The sequence below is a fragment of the Nerophis lumbriciformis genome, linkage group LG26, assembly GCF_033978685.3.
Source record: "Nerophis lumbriciformis linkage group LG26, RoL_Nlum_v2.1, whole genome shotgun sequence".
NCBI classification, from domain to species: domain Eukaryota; kingdom Metazoa; phylum Chordata; class Actinopteri; order Syngnathiformes; family Syngnathidae; genus Nerophis; species Nerophis lumbriciformis.
The window spans coordinates 351,162-372,564 of record NC_084573.2 but is presented as its reverse complement, the minus strand read 5'-3'; the positions used below and the strand labels follow the sequence as shown (position 1 = coordinate 372,564).

The following is a 21,403-nucleotide window of genomic DNA, read 5'->3' as shown; positions in this document are numbered from 1 at the left end:
AACACCATGGAGGACATTGTTAAGGTGTGTATAGTAATATTGGCAAACACCATGGAGGACATTGTTAAGGTGTGTATAGTAATATTGGCAAACACCATGGAGGACATTGTTAAGGTGTGTATAGTAATATTGGCAAACACCATGGAGGACATTGTTAAGGTGCGTATAGTAATATTGGCAAACACCATGGAGGACATTGTTAAGGTGCGTATAGTAATATTGGCAAACACCATGGAGGACATTGTTAAGGTGTGTATAGTAATATTGGCAAACACCATGGAGGACATTGTTAAGGTGCGTATAGTAATATTGGCAAACACCATGGAGGACATTAAGGTGTGTATAGTAATATTGGCAAACACCATGGAGGACATTGTTAAGGTGTGTATAGTAATATTGGCAAACACCATGGAGGACATTGTTAAGGTGTGTATAGTAATATTGGCAAACACCATGGAGGACATTGTTAAGGTGTGTATAGTAATATTGGCAAACACCATGGAGGACATTGTTAAGGTGTGTATAGTAATATTGGCAAACACCATGGAGGACATTGTTAAGGTGCGTATAGTAATATTGGCAAACACCATGGAGGACATTAAGGTGTGTATAGTAATATTGGCAAACACCATGGAGGACATTGTTAAGGTGCGTATAGTAATATTGGCAAACACCATGGAGGACATTGTTAAGGTGTGTATAGTAATATTGGCAAACACCATGGAGGACATTGTTAAGGTGCGTATAGTAATATTGGCAAACACCATGGAGGACATTAAGGTGTGTATAGTAATATTGGCAAACACCATGGAGGACATTGTTAAGGTGTGTATAGTAATATTGGCAAACACCATGGAGGACATTGTTAAGGTGTGTATAGTAATATTGGCAAACACCATGGAGGACATTGTTAAGGTGTGTATAGTAATATTGGCAAACACCATGGAGGACATTGTTAAGGTGTGTATAGTAATATTGGCAAACACCATGGAGGACATTGTTAAGGTGCGTATAGTAATATTGGCAAACACCATGGAGGACATTAAGGTGTGTATAGTAATATTGGCAAACACCATGGAGGACATTGTTAAGGTGTGTATAGTAATATTGGCAAACACCATGGAGGACATTGTTAAGGTGTGTATAGTAATATTGGCAAACACCATGGAGGACATTGTTAAGGTGTGTATAGTAATATTGGCAAACACCATGGAGGACATTAAGGTGTGTATAGTACTCCCTTTGACCTTTGCCTGTCCCATTCCATTTATTCTGCCTTATTACTGCAATTTCCTTGACTTTTTGGATTGTTTCCCGAGTCATTCTGATGACTTTGTGCTGGTATGACTTACTCAAGAGTATTGATCTCATCCATTAAATAACATGATTCTTTGTGGGCCAGTGATCATGTTTGCTAGCTCAGTGGGTAACACTTCTGACTGTTTGTCCAGGGGTTGGGGTTTTAAACCCAGTGAGGGGTTTGTCAAAGCTCTTGTCAGTGATAGAAGATCTACTAGATCGTCTTAGCACAGCTAATGCAGAACTGAATCCAACACCACTAGTTGTGTGCAGATGTGTAGGAACTTGTGGTATCCAACAGAAAATACTGGACCGCAGAGTCAACCCACCTTTGAGATGTTCTGTGAGGCCATCATCATTGTCATTCTTTCTTTTTTACCAACTCAGCCACAGTTCTACACGGATAAGGTACTAAGGTGCCGCTGTGTGGCATGATCCGACTGGCAGGTGTTTGATATCTGGTCACAACCAGTTGGGCACCCACGGATGGAAGGGATTGTTAGAGCCCTGCGGCAGACCATGGCTCAGGACTCACTGGCATTTGGATGATGCTCTTACTCACGGTCCATGACCTGAGTCTTCCTTCTCTAACGTCCTTTTCAAGAGAATGAAATAGTTTGACACATTGTTGAGTATAATATTATCTTGAGATGTGATTGCAACCTTCAGGCTGGTCGTTACAATACGATTGAATTGTTGTTTTTTGATCAGGCCATTGCCGTAGCACTTGGACCCGGGACGATCCAGAAGAAGCCATTTGAAGAGGCCTTCCTAGAGCAGGACTTGAATGTAGGTCATGACCAACATTCCAGCATTTTCAGTAACCTTCAAAGGCAGGGGATGAACTACATTCTTGCTCCTCTGGTATTTCTTCAAAACAAGAGCTCGTCTCATATTTAGGTCGATACAGAACCATTATGAGTAGACTAGTAGGATGAGGTCCTCCAATATGAGTAGACTAGTAGGATGAAGTCCTCCAATGTGAGTAGACTAGTAGGATGAGGTCCTCCAATATGAGTAGACTAGTAGGATGAGGTCCTCCAATATAAGTAGACTAGTAGGATGAGGTCCTCCAATATAAGTAGACTAGTAGGATGAGGTCCTCCAATATAAGTAGACTAGTAGGATGAGGTCCTCCAATGTGAGTAGACTAGTAGGATGAGGTCCTCCAATATGAGTAGACTAGTAGGATGAAGTCCTCCAATGTGAGTAGACTAGTAGGATGAGGTCCTCCAATATAAGTAGACTAGTAGGATGAGGTCCTCCAATATAAGTAGACTAGTAGGATGAGGTCCTCCAATGTGAGTAGACTAGTAGGATGAGGTCCTCCAATATGAGTAGACTAGTAGGATGAGGTCCTCCAATATGAGTAGACTAGTAGGATGAGGTCCTCCAATATGAGTAGACTAGTAGGATGAAGTCCTCCAATGTGAGTAGACTAGTAGGATGAGGTCCTCCAATATGAGTAGACTAGTAGGATGAGGTCCTCCAATATGAGTAGACTAGTAGGATGAAGTCCTCCAATGTGAGTAGACTAGTAGGATGAGGTCCTCCAATATAAGTAGACTAGTAGGATGAGGTCCTCCAATATAAGTAGACTAGTAGGATGAGGTCCTCCAATGTGAGTAGACTAGTAGGATGAGGTCCTCCAATATGAGTAGACTAGTAGGATGAGGTCCTCCAATATGAGTAGACTAGTAGGATGAGGTCCTCCAATATGAGTAGACTAGTAGGATGAAGTCCTCCAATGTGAGTAGACTAGTAGGATGAGGTCCTCCAATATGAGTAGACTAGTAGGATGAGGTCCTCCAATATAAGTAGACTAGTAGGATGAGGTCCTCCAATATAAGTAGACTAGTAGGATGAGGTCCTCCAATATAAGTAGACTAGTAGGATGAGGTCCTCCAATGTGAGTAGACTAGTAGGATGAGGTCCTCCAATATGAGTAGACTAGTAGGATGAAGTCCTCCAATGTGAGTAGACTAGTAGGATGAGGTCCTCCAATATGAGTAGACTAGTAGGATGAGGTCCTCCAATATAAGTAGACTAGTAGGATGAGGTCCTCCAATGTGAGTAGACTAGTAGGATGAGGTCCTCCAATGTGAGTAGACTAGTAGGATGAGGTCCTCCAATATGAGTAGACTAGTAGGATGAGGTCCTCCAATATGAGTAGACTAGTAGGATGAGGTCCTCCAATATGAGTAGACTAGTAGGATGAGGTCCTCCAATATGAGTAGACTAGTAGGATGAGGTCCTCCAATATGAGTAGACTAGTAGGATGAAGTCCTCCAATGTGAGTAGACTAGTAGGATGAGGTCCTCCAATATAAGTAGACTAGTAGGATGAGGTCCTCCAATATAAGTAGACTAGTAGGATGAGGTCCTCCAATGTGAGTAGACTAGTAGGATGAGGTCCTCCAATATGAGTAGACTAGTAGGATGAGGTCCTCCAATATGAGTAGACTAGTAGGATGAGGTCCTCCAATATGAGTAGACTAGTAGGATGAGGTCCTCCAATATAAGTAGACTAGTAGGATGAGGCCCTCCAATATAAAAAGACTAGTAGGATGAGGTCCTCCAATGTGAGTAGACTAGTAGGATGAGGTCCTTCAATATGAGTAGACTAGTAGGATGAGGTCCTCCAATATAAGTAGACTAGTAGGATGAGGTCCTCCAATATGAGTAGACTAGTAGGATGAGGTCCTCCAATATGAGTAGACTAGTAGGATGAGGTCCTCCAATATAAGTAGACTAGTAGGATGAGGTCCTCCAATATAAGTAGACTAGTAGGATGAGGTCCTCCAATGTGAGTAGACTAGTAGGATGAGGTCCTCCAATGTGAGTAGACTAGTAGGATGAGGTCCTCCAATATGAGTAGACTAGTAGGATGAGGTCCTCCAATATAAGTAGACTAGTAGGATGAGGTCCTCCAATGTGAGTAGACTAGTAGGATGAGGTCCTCCAATGTGAGTAGACTAGTAGGATGAGGTCCTCCAATATGAGTAGACTAGTAGGATGAGGTCCTCCAATATGAGTAGACTAGTAGGATGAGGTCCTCCAATATGAGTAGACTAGTAGGATGAGGTCCTCCAATATGAGTAGACTAGTAGGATGAGGTCCTCCAATATGAGTAGACTAGTAGGATGAAGTCCTCCAATGTGAGTAGACTAGTAGGATGAGGTCCTCCAATATAAGTAGACTAGTAGGATGAGGTCCTCCAATATAAGTAGACTAGTAGGATGAGGTCCTCCAATGTGAGTAGACTAGTAGGATGAGGTCCTCCAATATGAGTAGACTAGTAGGATGAGGTCCTCCAATATGAGTAGACTAGTAGGATGAGGTCCTCCAATATGAGTAGACTAGTAGGATGAGGTCCTCCAATATAAGTAGACTAGTAGGATGAGGCCCTCCAATATAAAAAGACTAGTAGGATGAGGTCCTCCAATGTGAGTAGACTAGTAGGATGAGGTCCTTCAATATGAGTAGACTAGTAGGATGAGGTCCTCCAATATAAGTAGACTAGTAGGATGAGGTCCTCCAATATGAGTAGACTAGTAGGATGAGGTCCTCCAATATGAGTAGACTAGTAGGATGACGTCCTCCAATATGAGTAGACTAGTAGGATGAGGTCCTCCAATGTGAGTAGACTAGTAGGATGAGGTCCTCCAATATAAGTAGACTAGTAGGATGAGGTCCTCCAATATGAGTAGACTAGTAAGATGAGGTCCTCCAATGTGAGTAGACTAGTAGGATGAGGTCCTCCAATGTGAGTAGACTAGTAGGATGAGGTCTTCCAATGTGAGTAGACTAGTAGGATGAGGTCCTCCAATATAAGTAGACTAGTAGGATGAGGTCCTCCAATATAAGTAGACTAGTAGGATGAGGTCCTCCAATATAAGTAGACTAGTAGGATGAGGTCCTCCAATATAAGTAGACTAGTAGGATGAGGTCCTCCAATATGAGTAGACTAGTAGGATGAGGTCCTCCAATCTGAGTAGACTAGTAGGATGAGGTCCTTCAATATGAGTAGACTAGTAAGATGAGGTCCTCCAATGTGAGTAGACTAGTAGGATGAGGTCCTCCAATGTGAGTAGACTAGTAGGATGAGGTCTTCTAATGTGAGTAGACTAGTAGGATGAGGTCCTCCAATATAAGTAGACTAGTAGGATGAGGTCCTCCAATATAAGTAGACTAGTAGGATGAGGTCCTCCAATATAAGTAGACTAGTAGGATGAGGTCCTCCAATATAAGTAGACTAGTAGGATGAGGTCCTCCAATATGAGTAGACTAGTAGGATGAGGTCCTCCAATCTGAGTAGACTAGTAGGATGAGGTCCTTCAATATGAGTAGACTAGTAGGATGAGGTCCTCCAATATAAGTAGACTAGTAGGATGAGGTCCTCCAATATGAGTAGACTAGTAGGATGAGGTCCTTCAATATGAGTAGACTAGTAGGATGAGGTCCTCCAATATGAGTAGACTAGTAGGATGAGGTCCTCCAATATGAGTAGACTAGTAGGATGAGGTCCTCCAATATAAGTAGACTAGTAGGATGAGGCCCTCCAATATAAAAAGACTAGTAGGATGAGGTCCTCCAATGTGAGTAGACTAGTAGGATGAGGTCCTTCAATATGAGTAGACTAGTAGGATGAGGTCCTCCAATATAAGTAGACTAGTAGGATGAGGTCCTCCAATATGAGTAGACTAGTAGGATGAGGTCCTTCAATATGAGTAGACTAGTAGGATGAGGTCCTCCAATATGAGTAGACTAGTAGGATGACGTCCTCCAATATGAGTAGACTAGTAGGATGAGGTCCTCCAATGTGAGTAGACTAGTAGGATGAGGTCCTCCAATATAAGTAGACTAGTAGGATGAGGTCCTCCAATATGAGTAGACTAGTAAGATGAGGTCCTCCAATGTGAGTAGACTAGTAGGATGAGGTCCTCCAATGTGAGTAGACTAGTAGGATGAGGTCTTCCAATGTGAGTAGACTAGTAGGATGAGGTCCTCCAATATAAGTAGACTAGTAGGATGAGGTCCTCCAATATAAGTAGACTAGTAGGATGAGGTCCTCCAATATAAGTAGACTAGTAGGATGAGGTCCTCCAATATAAGTAGACTAGTAGGATGAGGTCCTCCAATATGAGTAGACTAGTAGGATGAGGTCCTCCAATCTGAGTAGACTAGTAGGATGAGGTCCTTCAATATGAGTAGACTAGTAGGATGAGGTCCTCCAATATAAGTAGACTAGTAGGATGAGGTCCTCCAATATGAGTAGACTAGTAGGATGAGGTCCTTCAATATGAGTGGACTAGTAGGATGAGGTCCTCCAATATGAGTAGACTAGTAGGATGAGGTCCTCCAATATGAGTAGACTAGTAGGATGAGGTCCTCCAATATAAGTAGACTAGTAGGATGAGGCCCTCCAATATAAAAAGACTAGTAGGATGAGGTCCTCCAATGTGAGTAGACTAGTAGGATGAGGTCCTTCAATATGAGTAGACTAGTAGGATGAGGTCCTCCAATATAAGTAGACTAGTAGGATGAGGTCCTCCAATATGAGTAGACTAGTAGGATGAGGCCCTCCAATATAAAAAGACTAGTAGGATGAGGTCCTCCAATGTGAGTAGACTAGTAGGATGAGGTCCTTCAATATGAGTAGACTAGTAGGATGAGGTCCTCCAATATAAGTAGACTAGTAGGATGAGGTCCTCCAATATGAGTAGACTAGTAGGATGAGGTCCTCCAATATAAGTAGACTAGTAGGATGAGGTCCTCCAATATAAAAAGACTAGTAGGATGAGGTCCTCCAATGTGAGTAGACTAGTAGGATGAGGTCCTTCAATATGAGTAGACTAGTAGGATGAGGTCCTCCAATATAAGTAGACTAGTAGGATGAGGTCCTCCAATATGAGTAGACTAGTAGGATGAGGTCCTTCAATATGAGTAGACTAGTAGGATGAGGTCCTCCAATATGAGTAGACTAGTAGGATGAGGTCCTCCAATATGAGTAGACTAGTAGGATGAGGTCCTCCAATATAAGTAGACTAGTAGGATGAGGTCCTCCAATGTGAGTAGACTAGTAGGATGAGGTCCTCCAATATGAGTAGACTAGTAGGATGAGGTCCTCCAATATGAGTAGACTAGTAGGATGAGGTCCTCCAATATGAGTAGACTAGTAGGATGAGGTCCTCCAATATGAGTAGACTAGTAGGATGAGGTCCTCCAATATGAGTAGACTAGTAGGATGAGGTCCTCCAATATAAGTAGACTAGTAGGATGAGGTCCTCCAATATAAGTAGACTAGTAGGATGAGGTCCTCCTATGTTAGTAGACTAGTAGGATGAGGTCCTCCAATATAAGTAGACTAGTAGGATGAGGTCCTCCAATATAAGTAGACTAGTAGGATGAGGTCCTCCAATATGAGTAGACTAGTAGGATGAGGTCCTCTAATATAAGTAGACTAGTTGGATGAGGTCCTCCAATGTGAGTAGACTAGTAGGATGAGGTCCTCCAATATGAGTAGACTAGTAGGATGAGGTCCTCTAATATAAGTAGACTAGTAGGATGAGGTCCTCCAATGTGAGTAGACTAGTAGGATGAGGTCCTCCAATATGAGTAAACTAGTAGGATGAGGTCCTCCAATGTGAGTAGACTAGTAGGATGAGGTCCTCCAATGTGAGTAGACTAGTAGGATGAGGTCCTCTAATATAAGTAGACTAGTAGGATGAGGTCCTCCAATGTGAGTAGACTAGTAGGATGAGGTCCTCCAAGATGAGTAGACTAGTAGGATGAGGTCCTCCAAGATGAGTAGACTAGTAGGATGAGGTCCTCTAATATGAGTAGACTAGTAGGATGAGGTCCTCCAATGTGAGTAGACTAGTAGGATGAGGTCCTCTAATATAAGTAGACTAGTAGGATGTTTACTGATGTTGCTTCTCACTTTTCAACAGCTCATGGAAATTGATTTAATGCGCATCAACCTTCTCATGGAGGCCACACATCTCAAGGAACTGGTCTCCATCCGCTGGTTATGTGAGTCTGGTCTTGTGGAGAATATAGAGCTGGTAGTGGAAGAGTACCGACAGATCAGGGGACTGGTGGTAAGTACTGGTCGGAACATATCAAACACACATACTGTACTGCTTTTTTGTACACTCATCCTGAAAATGATACTCATTTTGGGTTATTGAGGATTGAAACCATTTGTTTTTGTCAGTGCCAAATGATTGCGCAACTTACTGTACATCAACAATGGTGTTTAAAAAGACACTCAGTCAACACAAGGGTGTGTTCAACAGCACTTATTGGATCCACCAAGACTTTGAAGAAGGACTGTACATTAGGAAGCGTTGAGGTTTTGCTTGTAGGACGTGGGCGTAGCATGGCGACCAAGACTATCCTTCTCCACAGAGCATTCTTCTCAGCACTGTCCTTCTTTCACTTTCTTCACACCAAGTTGGAAAAACACTTTTGTCTTGAGACTATATGCTAATGCTAACGAGTGAGACGCCGGATGTTGAGTGGATCTAAAGGGGTTGGCTACGCTACGCCAACTGGCGGTGGGGATGTATCTGGGGCTGGTTGGTAACCCACATTTTGGGTCATATCTCAATAAATGCCCAAGGTTGGACATTTGTAGGCCGAGGTACCACTTGGTATGCAAACAGACTTCAATGTACGTGAACTTAGAATCATTTGGTCTGTCCAAGGAGCAACAGATCCTAAACCATCCTGTTCTCCTCGCAGCCCATTCGGATCTGCGTCCTGGGTCCTCCGGCAGTGGGGAAGAGCAGTGTGTGTCAACAGATCTGTGGTCACTACAAGCTCCATCACATCCGGCTGAGTGAGACCGTGGCAGAGACCATCTCACACCTGGTTAGACTCCCTTCCCCAAACTGAATCCCTTGAAAAAAGCAGCTTCACCCGACATGATACCGACTGAGCAAACATCTTATTTTGTAGACTTCCTGTTTGTCCCTCACATTGTGTGTCCGTCTCCAGGAGTATACGGTGAGGAACATGAATTCAGATGCAGAGAACGAGGAGTCCACAGCAGCCACAGAAACTCAGGAACTCCTGAATAGTTTGAAGGACAATATGGAGCAGAATGGAGGTAGAGACTGATGGTCTTCACTACGTCAACTTTCACACTTTTCTTGACTTCAGACTGTAAAATAGTGATTGGCTGATTCAGTCTGACAGGTGGCTAATAGTCACCATCTTGTAGGCCATGTAAGAAACTCAGGTCAGTGACCATGATGTGTACTTTCTGGACATCAAGCGCAGCATTGACTTATACAACCCAATCCAAACAACCTTTCCTAGTCATGGTGCAGAAAAAAAAAAATCAACCTGCACAAAAAGTCAACGCTACACGGTCACACATAACACAACCTGCTTCCTGGACTTTGTGGAAATTATTGAAAAAAAACGTCCCATCACCACAAAAAGTTCAAAGTTACACCCATTTAAATCCATTACAAGGCATGATGGGAAACATGCAAAACACTCTTTCCACACTTATCCATGTTTGACTTTCAGCTGCTTTATAATATGGAAACACAGACACAATTGCAGCTATCTGTGGAGTTAGAGTGGTTAGCGGTTGCTTGTCTGTGAGTGCTCAGAATCTTTTTGTTGTGTGAGTCAATGCTTTGTTTGCTATTCATCATGCAGCTGGAGCTAAGTTTCAAGTTTGTTTGCTATTCATCATGCAGCTGGAGCTAACTTTCAAGTTTGTTTGCTATTCATCATGCAGCTGGAGCTAAGTTTCAAGTTTGTTTGCGTTTTCGTCTTCCAGTTGAAGCCTTCTCTAAATGTTTTGACTTTCAGGTGGTAAACCACCTTTTTTTGCCCATCAGGTACGTTGGATGACCACCTGTTGGTGAAGGTGATGGTAGACAAGATGATGTCCAACCCCTGTAAGAACCAGGGTTATGTTCTGGATGGATTTCCAAAGACATATGAACAAGCAAAAGAGCTCCTCCATGGTAACTAACACGTATTAATGCTGTACTAGGACTAATGATCCTGGTTTGGTACCTACAGTACTTCATTATCAGACTGTGTCATATTAGGACTGTACTGATCCTGGTTTGGTACCTACAGTACTTCATTGTCAGACTGTGTCATATTAGGACTGTAATGATCCTGGTTTGGTACCTACAGTACTTCATTGTCAGACTGTGTCATATTAGGACTAATGATCCTGGTTTGGTACCTACAGTACTTCATTATCAGACTGTGTCATATTAGGACTGTAATGATCCTGGTTTGGTACCTACAGTACTTCATTATCAGACTGTGTCATATTAGGACTGTACTGATCCTGGTTTGGTACCTACAGTACTTCATTGTCAGACTGTCATATTAGGACTGTAATGATCCTGGTTTGGTACCTACAGTACTTCATTGTCAGACTGTGTCATATTAGGACTGTACTGATCCTGGTTTGGTACCTACAGTACTTCATTATCAGACTGTGTCATATTAGGACTGTACTGATCCTGGTTTGGTACCTACAGTACTTCATTGTCAGACTGTCATATTAGGACTGTAATGATCCTGGTTTGGTACCTACAGTACTTCATTGTCAGACTGTGTCATATTAGGACTGTAATGATCCTGGTTTGGTACCTACAGTACTTCATTGTCAGACTGTGTCATATTAGGACTGTACTGATCCTGGTTTGGTACCTACAGTACTTCATTATCAGACTGTGTCATATTAGGACTGTACTGATCCTGGTTTGGTACCTACAGTACTTCATTGTCAGACTGTCATATTAGGACTGTAATGATCCTGGTTTGGTACCTAGAGTACTTCATTATCAGACTGTGTCATATTAGGACTAATGATCCTGGTTTGGTACCTACAGTACTTCATTGTCAGACTGTGTCATATTAGGACTGTACTGATCCTGGTTTGGTACCTACAGTACTTCATTGTCAGACTGTCATATTAGGACTGTACTGATCCTGGTTTGGTACCTACAGTACTTCATTGTCAGACTGTCATATTAGGACTGTAATGATCCTGGTTTGGTACCTACAGTACTTCATTGTCAGACTGTCATATTAGGACTGTAATGATCCTGGTTTGGTACCTACAGTACTTCATTGTCAGACTGTGTCATATTAGGACTGTAATGATCCTGGTTTGGTACCTACAGTACTTCATTGTCAGACTGTGTCATATTAGGACTGTAATGATCCTGGTTTGGTACCTACAGTACTTCATTGTCAGACTGTGTCATATTAGGACTGTAATGATCCTGGTTTGGTACCTACAGTACTTCATTGTCAGACTGTGTCATATTAGGACTGTAATGATCCTGGTTTGGTACCTACCGTACTTCATTGTCAGACTGTGTCATATTAGGACTGTAATAATATATATATTATATATGTATATATGTATGTACAGTATATATGTAAAGTATGTCTTTTTTGTCTTAGTTGAGGAACCGGAGTCCGAGGACAGACCTTCAATGGTTTCCTTGTACAAGAAGATAATGCCAGGTACTAACTAATGTTTAAAAAAGAGTGGCCTTAGTACCGTTCGATGCATTGAGTCCTTTGAAGTGTTTAGATTGTCGTCCTTTTTGCCAGCCGATAACAAACATCTCCTCAAGTCAAACTAGCTAATAGAGTAAAAATACCATTTCTTATTTCTTGTCCGGCAAAGTATTTACTGGCCTGACCCTTTGCTTGCAGAGTTTGTTGTGTTCCTGGACGCCCCGGATGACTTCCTGAAGGACTTGGTGATCAAACTCCCTGAGAAGTTGGTGCAGGAGCACAAGTACGAGCAGGAGAACTTTCTGAAGAACTTGACTAAGTACAGAGAGACCAACATGGAGGAAGAAACTCTCCTGAAATACTTTGAAGAGATGGACATCACCTGCATCCTCATTGGTAACTCTTCCAACTGCTTTCTTCTTTCTCCTAACTAACCATTATTCAGATAGTCACCCATTATCTTAACCAATATTTATTAGTCAATGATTATCTTAACCATTATTTATTAGTCAATGATTATCTTAACCATTATTTATTAGTCAATGATTATCTTAACCATTAGTCCATTAATCACATAATACCGCGTATACATATTTAATGGCTCTAATTTTTCCATCGACTTCTAAGTTATTTTAGACTTGTGCTTACTAACAAAGATGACTAATTCATACATTTTTATTTATACTGTAATGATTAGTCAATGATTATCTTAACGATTAATCGGATAATACCGCATTCACATATTTAATGGCTCTTCCATCGACTTCTAAGTTATTTTAGGCTTGTGCTTACTAACAAAGATGACTCATTCATACATTTTTATTTATACTGTAACGATTAGTCAACGATTATCTTAACGATTCGTCGATTAATCGGAATATAACGCTAACATATATTTAATGGCTCTAATTTTTCCAACGACTTTTAAGTTATTTTAGGCTTGCGCTTTCTAACAAAGATGACTCATTCATAAATATTTATTTATACTGTAACGATTAGTCAATGATTATTTTAACGATTAATCGGATAATACCGCATTCACATATTTAATGGCTCTAATTTTTACATCGACTTTTAAGTTATTTTAGGCTTGTGCTTACTAACAAAGATGACTAATTCATAAATATTTATTCATACTGTAATTATTAGTCAATTATTATCTTAACCATTAGTCGATTAACCGGACTATAACTTTAATATATATTTAATGGCTCTAATTTTTCCATCGACTTCTAAGTTATTTTAGGCTTGTGCTTACTAACAAAGATGACTCATTCATAAATATTTATTTATACTGTAACGATTAGTCAACGATTATCTTAATGATTTGTCGATTAATCGTACTATAACGCTAACATATATTTAATGGCTCTAATTTTCCATCGACTTCTAAGTTATTTTAGGCTTGTGCTTACTAACAAAGATGACTCATTCATACATTTTTATTTATACTGTAACGATTAGTCAACGATTATCATAACGATTAATCGGATAATACCGCATTCACATATTTAATGGCTCTAATTTTTACATCGACTTTTAAGTTATTTTAGGCTTGTGCTTACTAACAAAGATGACTAATTCATAAATATTTATTCATACTGTAACGATTAGTCAATTATTATCTTAACCATTAGTCGATTAACCGGATTATAACGCTAACATATATTTAATGGCTCTAATTTTTCCATCGACTTCTAAGTTATTTTAGGCTTGTGCTTACTAACAAAGATGACTAAGTCATAAATATTTATTTATCCTGTAATGATTAGTCAACGATTACCCTAATGATTAATTGGATAATACCGCATTCACATATTTAATGGCTCTAATGTTTCCATCGACTTCTAAGTTATTTTAGGCTTGTGCTTACTAACAAAGATGACTCATTCATAAATATTTATTCATACTGTAACGATTTGTCAACTATTATCTTAACCATTAGTCGATTAACCGGATTATAACGCTAACATATATTTAATGGCTCTAATTTTTCCATCGACTTCTAAGTTATTTTAGGCTTGTGCTTACTAACAAAGATGACTCATTCATACATTTTTATTTATACTGTAACGATTAGTCAACGATTATCTTAACGATTATTCGGATAATACCGCATTCACATATTTAATGGCTCTAATTTTTCCATCAACTTCTAAGTTATTTTAGACTTGTGCTTACTAACAAAGATGACTCATTCATACATTTTTATTTATGCTGTAACGATTAGTCAACGATTATCTTAATGATTCGTCGATTAATCGTAATATAACGCTAACATATATTTAATGGCTCTAATTTTTCCAATGACTTCTAAGTTATTTTAGGCTTGTGCTTTCTAACAAAGATGACTCATTCATAAATATCTATTTTATACTGTAACGATTAGTCAATGATTATCTTATACATTAGTCGATTATTCGATTAATACCACGTATACATATTTAATGGCTCTAGTTTTTCCATCGACTTCTAAGTTATTTTAGGCTTGTGCTTACTAACAAAGATGACTAATTCATAAATATTTATTCATACTGTAATGATTAGTCAATTATTATCTTAACCATTAGTCGATTAACCGGATTATAACGCTAACGTATATTTAATGGCTCTAATTTTTTCATCGACTTCTAAGTTATTTTAAGCTTGTGCTTACTAACAAAGATGACTCATTCATAAATATTTATTTATATTGTAATGATTAGTCAACGATTATCTTAACGATTAATCGGATAATACCGCATTCACATATTTAATGGCTCTAATTTTTCCATTGACTTCTAAGTTATTTTAGGCATGTGCTTACTAACAGATGACTAATAAACATTTTGCATCATGGCCATTAACAAAGACAAATCCATATATTAGCCACAACAGACGATAAGTCACAGATATATACGTTGTGAAATGACTTATTTACACAGAAATATTCTGTAAATGGTTATGTATTTTAATTGTTGCCAAACGGTGTCTGTAACATGGCAGTAAAACGGCCGATCAAACAAAACAGAAGTCATGGTCTTGGACCGACTAGCTGCGCAAGCTAGCTCTCCAATCAGCTAAACAGACTCAATAACTCCACGCTGACGTTTTGGGGGAAATTACTAAAGGAATTTGAAACAATACAAAAAGAATAGTTAATAACACCAACACAGACACTCGTAAACGTGTTAGCATATTAGCTAATTAGAGTATTTACATGAAATCTGCATGCAAACACAAACATCACACAGGGAACACTTTAGTAAGTATAAACAGTAGAGGTGTAAAAAAAAAAAAAAGATTTTGAATGAATCGTGATTCTCACTTGTAACGATTCTTAATCGACTTTAAAAAAATCGGAAATAAATAAAATCAATTTAAAAGCATTTTAATCTGTCCTATTTTATGGAGAAATATAGTATAACGTAGAACTGGCACCCAATTCTATTTAAAGAAGTATTCATTTTGAATGGTAAATCACTTCTCAATGGAATTGTTAAACAGTTTTAGTTATATTGTAAAACTTACAAACCTTGCTTGGAGTTAGGAATAATCAGTGCGAGTAAAAACGCTAGAAGGGGGGGGGGCACTGTAATTGTGATTGAACGCACTAAATGGAAGGACACTGCAGTGGCGCCATAGCACAAACAATAAAACACCTTCTCAGTGTATTTGCTTCTTTTGTTTGAACCATTTTCATTATGGCCGTCGGCAAAGAAAATTCCACAAATTAGCCGCACCGTCTTACTAGCCGCAGGGTGCAAAGTGTAGGGAAAAAAGTAGCGGCTTCGAGTCCTTCTCGCTGAAGGGTGTAGGACAGTACTTGTGCAGTAGATCCAGATGTTGATGTCCACAGATGTGAGCAGTGTGGAAACAGCGATGGATCAGATCTGTGACGGAGTGGGCCAGCCCAGGAACTATGACAGCATGGAGGTGCAGGAGGAGGGCGCCATGCATGCAGACAGCCAGGATGAAGATGAAGATGAAGAAGAAGAAGAAGACCTTGGGAGGAAGGAGGTGGAGGATGCAAGGAAGAGGTCTGAACGTTGGGAGAAGTGGGTAAGAGGCTTTATTTGGTAACTCTTTAAATCACTATATACACACACACACATATATACATACATATATATATATGTATACAAATATAAGACCTTCTGGAGGAAAGTTCTGTGGTCAGATGAAACAAAAATGGAGCTGTTTGGCCACAATACCCAGCAATATGTTTGGAGGAGAAAAGGTGAGGCCTTTAATCCCAGGAACACCATTCCTACTGTCAAGCATGGTGGTGGTAGTATTATGCTCTGGGCCTGTTTTGCTGCCAATGGAACTGCTGCTTTAAATGGGACAATGACGAATGGACGAATAGAACAGACAAGTCATTGTTTTGTCTGCTCGCGGAAAACAAACATCCTAATCTACGATTCGACTCCCTCGAATGGCCTTGACGCTGTGGAAACAGGACCAGGCTGTTCTGAAAGACACCCCCGAGGACACCTCAATGATGGACGCTTTTGACCTCCCTCCCTCCTCAACGACACCTGGAGTCGAACTTTTGCAGATCGGCCTCAGTCTAAAAAAACATTACATCATCACACCCAAGACAATGGGCACACACGCACACACGCACCCCCCCTCCCCTACGCCTTCACCGCTTGTTTCCCCTCGGGGTGATGGTCGGATGGCAGCGCTTCATAGCAGCAGTCGACCTCCAGGGCCCCACCCAACTCCTGAATGAGGCTAGAATGAAGTGTGTGTATGTGTTTGAGTTGGATGTGATGGTCCTGTGTGTTTGTGTCAGTCCAAGGCCTTTGAGGAGAAGAGCCAGTGGGAAGTGCAGCAGTTGGAAGTCCTGACTGTCCCGATGAAGAAGTACTTGATCGACACCAACATCATGGCCACTATTTCTCAGGGCTTGATAGCCTGCGGCGCAGCGTGGCCAGACGACCCGGTAGACTTCCTGGTAAGAACTTGATGGCTTCAATTGACGACAGGCATCCTTGATTGACTTCATGTTCCTTCTCATTGCAGGCTGAATATTTGATGAAGAACAACCCCTGACACCTTTTGGCTTCATAGGGAAGGTGTGGCCAAATATTGCTGACTAATGATGTTTGCCACCTTACACCAGGTGTACGTGTTACACCAGGTGTATGTGGCTGGACCTCACTCCCTGACCACTTCAGCTGGCTGCTCATGCGGACTAGCAGGGTTAGTGTGGGGAATGGGATAAGGGTTAGGGGGCTGAGTCATCATTTTAACCCTGGAAGACTTCATTCCCTTTTTTTGACAATAGAAATGATGTCAAGAAAACTAATATTCCAAGTGATGGCCTTAGAAGGAGTAATAAAAAATGATCTTCTAAAGTTGTTCCTACCAAAACTCTTCTACTTGTTTGTTAGAGCCCCTCTTGTCTACTTAAACATGCTCTACACTGGTTGTAGTACTCAACATGATCCATAGGTCTTAATATGATCCATAGGTCTTAATACGATCCATAGGTCTTAATATGACCGATAGGTCTTAATACGATCCATAGGTTTTAATATGATCCATAGGTCTTAATACGATCCATAGGTTTTGTTATGATCCATACCAGGAGGACTTTGAGTTGGATGCGCAGACGCGGTACCTGAGTACGCATGCAGCTGCGGCTTCCAAACATTTGATGGCTTGCCCGTACGTGCGTGCCGCTATGTGCATGTCACGTACGTAACTTTGGGGAAATATATGTGCTGTATGAATTTTGGGGAGGTGAAGGGTACTTTGGGCTGTGGGATTGAGTGTGTTGTGCAGGTGTTTGAGTTGTATTGGCGGGTTATATGGACGGGAGGGGGGAGGTGTTTGTTATGCGGGATTAATTTGTGGCATATTGAATATAAGCCTGGTTGTGTTGTGGCTAATAGAGTATATTGTGTTTATTTACTGTTTTAGTCATTCCCAGCTGAATATCAGGTCTCACAGCATCTTCCCTATCTGAATGGCTCCCACTGCCCTCTAGTCCTTCACTCTCACTTTCCTCATCCATCAATCTTTCATCCTGGCTCAAATTAATGGGGAAATCGTCGCTTTCTCGGTCCGAATGGCTCTGGCTGCTGGTGGCCATGATTGTAAACAATGTTTGGATGTGAGGAGCTCCACAACCTGTGACATCACGCTACTCGTCTGCTACTTCCGATACAGGCAAGGCTTTTTTATCAGACACCAAAAGTTGCCAACTTTATCGTCGATGTTCTCTACTAAAGAGATTCTGATTCACCGATTCTGTTCATAACTTTTATGGACATAATTTCTAGGCGCAGTCAAGGCGTTGAGGGGATCTGGTTTGGTGGCTGCAGGATTAGGTCTCTGCTTTTTGCAGATGATGTGGTCCCGATGGCTTCATCTGGCCAGGATCTTCAGTTCTCACTGGATCGGTTCGCAGCCGAGTGTGAAGCGACTGGGATGAGAATCAGCACCTTCAAGTCCGAGTCCATGGTTCTCGCCCGGAAAAGGGTGGAGTGCCATCTCCGGGTTGGGGAGGAGATCTTGCCCCAAGTGGAGGAGTTCAAGTACCTCGGAGTCTTGTTCACGAGTGAGGGAAGAGTGGATGGTGAGATCGACAGGCGGATCGGTGCGGCGTCTTCAGTAATGTGGACGCTGTATCGATCCGTTGTGGTGAAGAAGGAGCTGAGCCGGAAGGCAAAGCTCTCAATTTACCGGTCGATCTACGTTCCCATCCTCACCTATGGTCATGAGCTTTGGGTTATGATTGAAAGGACAAGATCACGGGTACAAGCGGCCGAAATGAGTGGCGGGGCTCTCCCTTAGAGATAGGGTGAGAAGCTCTGCCATCCGGGAGGAGCTCAAAGTAAAGCCGCTGCTCCTCCACATGGAGAGGAGCCAGATGAGGTGGTTCGGGCATCTGGTCAGGATCCCACCAGAACGCCTCCCTAGGGAGGTGTTTAGGGCACGTCCGACCGGTAGGAGGCCGCGGGTAAGACCCAGGACACGTTGGGAAGACTATGTCTCCCGGCTGGCCTGGGAACGCCTCGGGGTCCCACAGGAAGAGCTGGACGAAGTGGCTGGGGAGAGGGAAGTCTGGGCTTCCCTGCTTAGGCTGCTGCCCCCGCGACCCGACCTCGGATAAGCGGAAGATGGATGGATGGATGGTTCTCTACTAAATCCTTTCAGCAAAAATATGGCAATATCGCGAAATGATCAAGTTTGACACACAGAATGGACCTGCTATCCCCGTTTAAATAAGACAATCGCATTTCAGTAGGCCTTTAATACGATCCATAGGTCTGAATATGATCGATAGGTCTTAATATGCAAGGCGGCATGTTGTGGCGTCTACCATTCCAATGATGCAGGTGAGATCACCGCAACAAGACATGCTTCGCTTACTTGTGCCTGTGAAGTGTAGCCCGCTCACCACTCTACACACAACATGTAACCATAAACGTAGCCGGTAACCCATAACCCAACATAAGAGTCATAACCCAACATAACAGTCATAACCCAACATAACAGTCGCTTGTAGCCAACAATGGACCAACAGTACGGCTTGGCAAGACCAGTAGAAATAACGACTTTCACAACAGGTGCTAACACTACTCATAAAATGAGGACAGGTGAGTAGCAAGTTCTTCTAGCAACAGAAAGTTGTGGCGCTAGAAACTAAATTAAACACCAAACACAAGGGAATGCTATAACAAAAACTAAGAATATAATCTGGTGCAAGAGATCATAATAGGACCCCCCATAAGGGACGGATTCCAGAAGTCCCAAACTAAACACAAGGGAATTAGCAGGACAGGAAGTACAACACATAAACAAAATAAATCAGATTTTCGGAGTTTCAGTGTTACCTCAATTTACGAGTACCTTAATTTACCTTAACTTGAGTATTTTGAGATACAAGGTGTCTCTCGGCTTTTTGTTACGCTTTAAATTGCAAGCATGATTTAAGTTAAAAGCTCTTAATAAATTTTTGGACAACCTAAGTGAATCTGCCATTTTATTTATCATTGTAGTCCAAAATAGGTATGACAGGAAGAGCGAAAATGCTCTGTTGTAGTTTCAACCAGCACAAGTCTACAAACTTTTAGTGCCTTACCTTTAACTCTTGTGATTCGTGGCAATGCACCTTCAACTCGGAAGAAGTCGCTCCGGGTGTATGCGAAGAAGAGTCCTGCTTCCCACACATTTTCACAAAAAGGTGGATTTTTGGAAAATCTACTCCCTATGGTGCAGTCGGTGACTACTATTTATTGCAACAGAGACAAGAAAATGGTAAGTAATAACAGTAGTTGGGAAATGTGTGAAGGATACGTTAGCAATGTTCGCTCGAGTTGTTGTGTAGCTAGCTTAGCCTTCTAATGTAGTAATAATAATAATAATGGATTATATTTATATAGCGCCTTTCTAGACACCCAAAGCGCTTCACAGAAAAGTGAGAAGCCGTCATTCAGTCACACCTGGTGGTGGTAAGCTACTTTCATCATTCATTCACACCTGGTGGTGGTAAGCTACTTTCATCATTCATTCACACCTGGTGGTGGTAAGCTACTTTTATAGCCACAGCTGCCCTGGGGTAGACTGACGGAAGTGTGGCTGCCAGTTTGCGCCTACGGCCCCTCTGACCACCACCTATCATTCATTCATCATTCATTCACCGGTGTGAGCGGCATCGGGGGCAAAGGTGAAGTATCCTGCCCAAGGACACAACGGCAGCGAGTTGGATGTCAAGAGGCGGGGAGCGAACCTGCAACCCTCAGGTTTCTGGCACGGCCGCTCTACCCAGCACACCATGCTGCCCCCAATGTACGACAATAGTGTCACCGTCCACCGACAAAATAAAGAAGGATTTTCTGAAGAACTACTTTTAATTAGATTGGTGTCTACTGTGTTTCGCAACAGAGCAGTTAGTAAAAAGTGTCTTACTTTACTGCAGCCGGCTGAGCCTCCGTTGTCTGCGAGTGTTCAAAGCAACAGCAGTGAAAGTTTTAACATCCTATAGAATAGAAAAGCATTTTACTGCCAATGTACACACGGATATGTCCAGGTCTTAGCATTGGAGAGATACGGACCCTGTAGAAATGTAGCGGTCAAAGAAGATTCAGGACGCGTAACTTTTAGTGACGGCGTTAACTTTGACAGCCGTAAGTAAACTACAACTTCTCTACATGCAGGACCAGATAAGAAGTACATGATAAATAGTGAAGAGACAATCAAAACTGAAGATAGCAACACGTCAAACTGGGCCTGTCTACATCTTTTACCTGGTCAGATAAAATGATCAATGAAAAAAAAAGATGAAATCAGAGCTAATTGATACTGTTCAAAACTTTTATGGACAGAATTTCGAGGTGCAGTCAGGGCGTTGAGGGGATCCGGCCAGGATCTTCAGCTCTCACTGGATCGGTTCGCAGCCGAGTGTGAAGCGACTGGGATGAGAATCAGCACCTCCAAGTCCGAGTCCATGGTTCTCGCCTGGAAAAGGGTGGAGTGCCATCTCCGGGTTGGGGAGGAGACTCTGCCCAAAGTGGAGGAGTTCAATTACCTTGTAGTCTTGTTCACGAGTGAGGGAAGAGTGGATGGTGAGACCGACAGGCGGATCG

General features: G+C 41.7%; 1 protein-coding gene across 1 annotated transcript in view; it reads left to right on the top strand.

Moving 5' to 3' along the window:
* LOC133624097 (adenylate kinase 7-like) overlaps positions 1–17,180 on the top strand; it is a 34,073-nt gene extending 16,893 nt beyond the window's left edge. Inside the window, exons 9-18 of the mRNA XM_061987715.2 lie at positions 2,011–2,088; positions 8,252–8,401; positions 9,048–9,176; positions 9,303–9,414; positions 10,163–10,291; positions 11,760–11,822; positions 12,018–12,215; positions 15,658–15,860; positions 16,600–16,761; positions 16,830–17,180. Of these exons, the coding sequence (XP_061843699.1) occupies positions 2,011–2,088; positions 8,252–8,401; positions 9,048–9,176; positions 9,303–9,414; positions 10,163–10,291; positions 11,760–11,822; positions 12,018–12,215; positions 15,658–15,860; positions 16,600–16,761; positions 16,830–16,859 (1,254 nt within the window). The 3' untranslated portion in view covers positions 16,860–17,180. The remainder of the gene's footprint in view (positions 1–2,010; positions 2,089–8,251; positions 8,402–9,047; positions 9,177–9,302; positions 9,415–10,162; positions 10,292–11,759; positions 11,823–12,017; positions 12,216–15,657; positions 15,861–16,599; positions 16,762–16,829) is intronic.
* The last annotated feature ends 4,223 nt before the right edge of the window (positions 17,181–21,403 follow it).